At 40.0% G+C, this 5,910-nt stretch overlaps 1 protein-coding gene across 1 annotated transcript; it reads left to right on the plus strand.

Moving 5' to 3' along the window:
- The first annotated feature begins 371 nt into the window (after positions 1–371).
- Scgb3a2 (secretoglobin family 3A member 2) lies at positions 372–3,693 on the plus strand. The gene is made up of 3 exons (XM_070036338.1): positions 372–525; positions 3,003–3,205; positions 3,550–3,693. The coding sequence occupies exons 1-3, from the start codon at positions 471–473 to the stop codon at positions 3,571–3,573; spliced, it is 282 nt and encodes a 93-aa protein (XP_069892439.1). The 5' UTR covers positions 372–470; the 3' UTR covers positions 3,574–3,693.
- Positions 3,694–5,910: the final 2,217 nt, after the last annotated feature.

The following is a 5,910-nucleotide window of genomic DNA, read 5'->3' on the forward strand; positions in this document are numbered from 1 at the left end:
ACCAGGGAATATAATTCTCCAAATTTTAAATGAATAGATAAAATAAAGGAAAGCAATGAAGCTTGAGAAAAACAGTCCTTTCAATCCAAACAGAAATCCTCTTTAATCTGTCTGGGGTTCTTCCAGGGAAGGATCCTTAGGAATTTCTACCTTCTTTCATCATTTCCTTGTGAGACATTGCAAAAGAGTTACTCAAGAATACTTGTACTTAGGGCTTTGTTTCTCGTGGGAAGACGAGGGAAAATAGAAAACCCTCTCCTATGTTTGGTGAGGAAACATGACCTTTAGGCTCTCTGGTGAGTTGACTCTGGAAGGAGTGAATGAGTTCAGTTTCACAGTGTGTGTATAAATATGTGTGAGAATATAGACAATTGACACATACTTTGTATGGCCATCAAAACCCCTGGCTTGGTGGATCCACAGCTTTCTGGTTGAACTTACTCTCAAGGAAAGCCTTGCAGATCTCTGCCATGAAGTTGCTAGCTGTCTTCTTGTTAGTGACCCTCAGCATTTGTAGTTACTCGAGTAAGTGTTCTGGAATGTATGATATTGCTGTAGTTTTTGGTTACCAGCTGGTAAAAACGTGGTTCACTGGCAAGCAAAATGTGCTAGAAGCCATTTTAGAACCACAGAAAATGGTAATGTGGAAAGATTATCACAGCTGCTCTCCAAGCTAATGTTAGAACGATCCCCGATGAATGCTACAGAGAAAGTTTGTCAGTGCTGAAGGGATTGAAGCATACTTCATTGCTGGACTTTTGTTGTCTTTTTCCCCCCTTGTCTTGAGTCAGAATCTGACCATCTTCTTCTTCAATGCTTTTGAAGGTACATGGGGTCATTGTTGCTGTCACCGACAATTAGCCGAGACAACCATGTTGGGTCTCCTGAAGCAGCTGTACTTACAACTCATATAATCAGCAGCTATTATTTGCTGAGGGACTATGTATAGATTCAGGAAGGAGTTAAACCTCCTGACTGTTGTCTTGTTTTATGTGGTGCTCTATATCACTGGCTTGTTAGATTATTCTCATGAAACTTAATTCTTAGGAAAGTCTTACAGAAGTCTGCCAGGAAGCTGGTAACTGTTTTACAGGTAAGGGAGATATGACTACTTAAGAAGTTACTACAATACCATTGTAATATTATTTTAATACTATTTACTGTTGTAAATGTGTGATGAGATATATAGGTAGAGTCTTAGGGGTATGCTTAGTGATAAAGAGTTTTTTAATTTAAGTTTTTTATTGTTATTAAAAAGGTGATGTACAGAGGGGTTACAGTTACATAAGTCAGGTGACGAGTACATTTCTTTTTGGACAATGTTACCCTCCCCTGGCTCTCTCCCAGTGTTTCCCTCCCCTCCCCACCTACAAGTTGTATAGTTCATTTTCAACATAGTGTCTAGTGAGTGCCACTGCTGCATTTGTTCACCCTTTGTCTCTCCATTTCTGTGGAAGAGTTTAATATTAAGACACAGACACGGGCAGCTCGGAGAGAATCAGAATTGACCTACTTTGTTTTAGAAGAAATCATTTCTGGCTATTGAGAAGATAAACGTTTGTTCTTCAGGAAAATGCCCTGTGGTAGCCACTGCTCCCTGAGAGGACAGGAAGCTTTGACAACCTTCCCTCCAGAAAGACATGAACACAGACACAGAAGACATTCACAACTTGTAGTGGGCGCTGCATGAGGATTAATCATGACATCAAGTGCTGCCTACATACACTTATACTGGCAATATTTGGAGGAACATTGGAATGTGTGGAGGAATTTGTAACTTTGGCTGGTTTTGACTGTTTGGCTGCTCTGTGGCCTGCATACATCTTGAAGTACACTAGGCTGTATTGGATTTCTGGATGCAGCATACTTGTCCTTTTATTTCTCTAATGGCCAAGAGAAGAACTTAGGGGTAAAGATGCCAGTAAAAATAGGGAGAGATTTCAAGGGAAGACAGGTGATAGAAGATGAAATGAAGCACAGGCTTCATTTATATCTCTTTTCTGGTGGTCCTCTGGTTTGAACTCAGGTCCTTGTGCTGGCCATGCAAGTGCTATACCACTTGAGCCATGCCCCAAGAATTTTTAATGTCATAATTTTTTATGAATGATGAAGTTTTGCATTTATGGCTGGGGCAACCAGAACTGTGATTCTCCTGTTTACATTTTCTGTGTAGCTGAAGTGATCAGTTCACAGTGCCATGCCCAGCATTGTACTGATTGAGATAGATTTTATTAACCTTTTCCCCAAACTGACCTCCAGCCATAATCCTCCTGATCACTGCCTTCTGAGTAGCTTGGGAATGAAGGAAAATTATAAAAACTCATTTTGTAAATTGGAAGAAGAGCTAAAAATATTTCTAAGAAAACAAATTGACTATGACCTTGATCATTAGATCTCAGCCTCTTTAGTAGCTAGGATTACAGGTGTGAGCCATCAACATCCAGCCAAAACCTAAGTTCTTCTTGGAACCTACACTAATGACAGGATCACACCTGTAATACTAGATTCTCAGGGGGCTAAGATGTGAAGATCACAGGCCAAAGCCAGCCCAGACAAGAAAGTCCATGAAACTCTGATCTACAATTAACCACCAGAGAACCGGAAGTGGCATTGTGACTCAAAGTAGTACAGTGCTAGCCTTGAGTAAACAAAGCTCAAAAATAGCACCTGTGTTCAATCCCTGTGACAATAATAATAATAATAATTTAAATAACAATAGAAATGAAGACATGGAAGATAACAGTAATATTTTAGATAGAGCAGACACTGTAGGCTTTGATACAATGGTCACAAATGATGAGAGCCCAGATAATGTGAAGAAGACTTGTAGCTATCTGGTGGAAAGAGTCCTGGGGAGAAGGCACAACAAGTACAGAGGTCTGGAGGCAGAAGTTTCATGGGACATGCAGATATGTGGGTCTGGCATGGTGCTGTTACTGGGAAGCTGGAGTTACAGACTGGCAGGATGAGCTTGTTGTATTTATTTCTCTTTTCCTTTTCAGCTACTGCCTTCTTCCTCAATAGTGTATCCCAGACTGTGGACAAAGTGTTACCTTTACCTCTGGAAAGCATTCTTCCCTTCCAGGATCCATTAAAGCTTCTTCTGAAGACCTTGGGCATCTCAGTAGAGCACCTTGTGAGCGGACTAAAGAAGTGTGTAGATGAGCTGGGCCCAGAGGCTTCAGAAGCTGTGAAGAAACTACTGGTAATTACACTCTGCAGGGCTGATTGCAAAGGGGGAGGGACTGGTCAGTGAAGGTCCAGCCCCACTCCATCCTGTTTGCACCTGGTGAATGGTGTTTTTCTTTTACTGACTGTAGTCACCAAGTCTGCACGTCCCATGGAAAGTGCAGTTTCTACCTTTCAGCTGGAAACAATTCCAGCTGTGCCAGGTTATGTGATTTCTGGGTGGGCCTCAACCATTCCAAGTCTTTGTTTCCACATCAGCAAAATCCTGGCCAAATGGGATCATGAGAGTGACTTATTTTTGACACATATAAATTATGTGTGTACCACTCCTATGTGTATGACTATTCTTCTGACTTTCAGGAGGCCCTGTCACACCTCGTGTGACCTTGGGGGAAGAGAGAAGGCGGCCATGGGGACAGATGACCACCCGCTTACCAGTCACAGATGGCATGCCCTAAAACACAGTAACTCCTGGAAAGAATGAATAAAGCAATGACCAAAGTTTCATTTTGTACAGTTTTCATTTCTAGGGACTCCTTCCTTTGGAGCATATAGTCTGGAGAGCCTATTTTTGTTTTCTGGATTTTGTTCTATTTTATTTTATGCTGCTATTCAGGGCCTGAGTATTTCCTCATAGCTTTTGCACTTGAGGCTGGTGCTCTGACACTTGAGCCATACTTTGAATTATGTGTTGTTGTTGTTGTTGTTTTGTTTTGTTTTGTTTTTTGCTGGTGAACTGGAGATAAGTGTTTCTTTTGTCTGCCTGGGCCAGGTGAAACCAGGATGCTCAGATCTCAGCCATCTGAGGAGCTAGTTTTACAGGCATGAGCCACCAGCACCCAAGCTGTTACAAAGACAGCCCAGATTTTTAAGTAAGACATACTCATTCCTTCTCTGTCAGTTAAACATCTGCATTTCAATGCTTGCTTATGTGACAGCTTCCAGACCCCCTCATCCTCCCAACACTAAAGAAATTATTAAATTTAAAAAAATATGGAGCATTGCTTAACAAGACTTAAACATTCCTAACTTTGTCAGTTTGGCATCTGCAGCACCAGAATTCTGGTTTTTATTTTTGAATAAAGGGTCACTGGGTAGCTTTTCCAGGCACTTCTACCAAGTCAAGCCTCTATTATATAATCCGTTGGGAAAGGATTATAACCTGCCTTTTCCCTCACATTTTATCATTGCTAATACATCATTATAGACAATAGGCTGCAGAGATGTAGTAATAAATAATTTCAAATCTCAGTTGCTTGCATCAACAATGTTTGACATTTTTGTATACTATACACACATCTTTGAATGGCTTTAGCCTTGTCCCCTGTTGCCTGAGTTTCATAACCAGAGCTGATGAAATAACCTCTGTCTCCAGCATTTCCAATTATCATAGTCCCTGAGAAAGGGAGCGTAGAAAGTCATAGGCTAAGTCTTAAAGCTTCATCTTGGTGGTAATTGATATTTATCACTTCTCATCACAATTTATTATCATACAACTGACCACACCTGGCTAATTTAGGAACATCTGTATAACTCTTTGACAGGGAATAAAGATGATGCTCTCTCTAGGATTACATAATGTATGTTACTATATTACTTGAACCTTTCAAAATAATTGTCATCTGAGATGTCACTACTCTACTTGCAGATTCCTTCCTTTAAGGAATGATGGGTAGCATTGTAGTATAGTTGCTATAAACATCTCTTTTCTCTGTTACCAGAGAATCTAAGCTGGATTTCTGTTTGGTTCTACAAAGCAACCAAGTTATCTTCGCAAAAATGCCACACTGATCCTATCTACTCAAGTGTTTTAGCAACCTTTGGTGGTTTTTCATTGTTCCCAGACTTAAGGGAAATCCTGTCCTTTCTGAGGTTCTGTTTCTTTCCTCCTTAAGGTTTTCTTCTTATTTCTCAGCTACTTTGGCCTCCTCTCCTTGCCAGAGCAAGGGGGCTTTTGTGAATGTAGCACACTCAAATATACATGCTTCTTTTTCCTCTCCAGAATTTCTCCCAGCTTAAGTATCACTTTAAAAAAATTCTCTTTGATCCCTATACAGGAGAAAACTAAGAGAACCACCATTTTCCTTGCTGAAAGCATCACACAAAGCTTAATCATGTGTTTGTGCACCCTTATTTGATTATTATTTGCCTCTCCCATTTGTTTGTGAGCTCTAGGGAAACAGCCCAGTATCTAGCATAATGTAAGGAACATAATAATTTTAATATTTAATAATGTTTGTAGAAATGAAATATTTAAACATATACTAATAGAGTGAATCATCATCTAACTATGCTAGTAGACTCTTGACTTGAAAAAGGGTTAGGGACTGAATTATCCTCAATTAGTATTGGTAATAGCTTAAAGTAAGTTATTGCAGTCCAGTCTTTACTCATACAGTTTAGTAGATTGCAACGATGTTATACAAGGTCAAGTATATTCTTTTCAGTATACCTGGGAAGTGGAGGTACATCTACAGTGGTTACAAGGTAGTTTGTGACCCACCAAATTCAACAAGGCACAAGGCTTTGTCAAGTGTTTCAGTTCTAGAGATGGAAGCCAATGTATTGTGAAGGACAAATGAGTACTGTAGAATCAGTCTAGCAGTTCTAGAAAATACAAGCTAACCTAGTGTTTCAGAAAGCAAATCATGTGTTGGCAAATCTGAAAGCAAATCAGCAAATTGGAAAGATGGGGTTGGAAAGAGGGAGAGATGGATTACA

This window comes from Dipodomys merriami, unplaced genomic scaffold, assembly GCF_024711535.1.
Source record: "Dipodomys merriami isolate MVZ:Mamm:240054 unplaced genomic scaffold, mDipMer1.0.p SCAF_27, whole genome shotgun sequence".
Taxonomy (NCBI): Eukaryota; Metazoa; Chordata; class Mammalia; order Rodentia; family Heteromyidae; genus Dipodomys; species Dipodomys merriami.

Bases quoted from the DNA above. Each gene is read 5' to 3' on its own strand.
- Scgb3a2 (XM_070036338.1), top strand. From the start codon at position 471: ATGAAGTTGCTAGCTGTCTTCTTGTTAGTGACCCTCAGCATTTGTAGT. The intron at 526-3,002 runs GTAAGTGTTCTG...TTTCCTTTTCAG, and splicing joins CAGCATTTGTAGTTACTCGA to CTACTGCCTTCTTCCTCAAT. The intron at 3,206-3,549 runs GTAATTACACTC...TCTGACTTTCAG, and splicing joins AAGCTGTGAAGAAACTACTG to GAGGCCCTGTCACACCTCGT.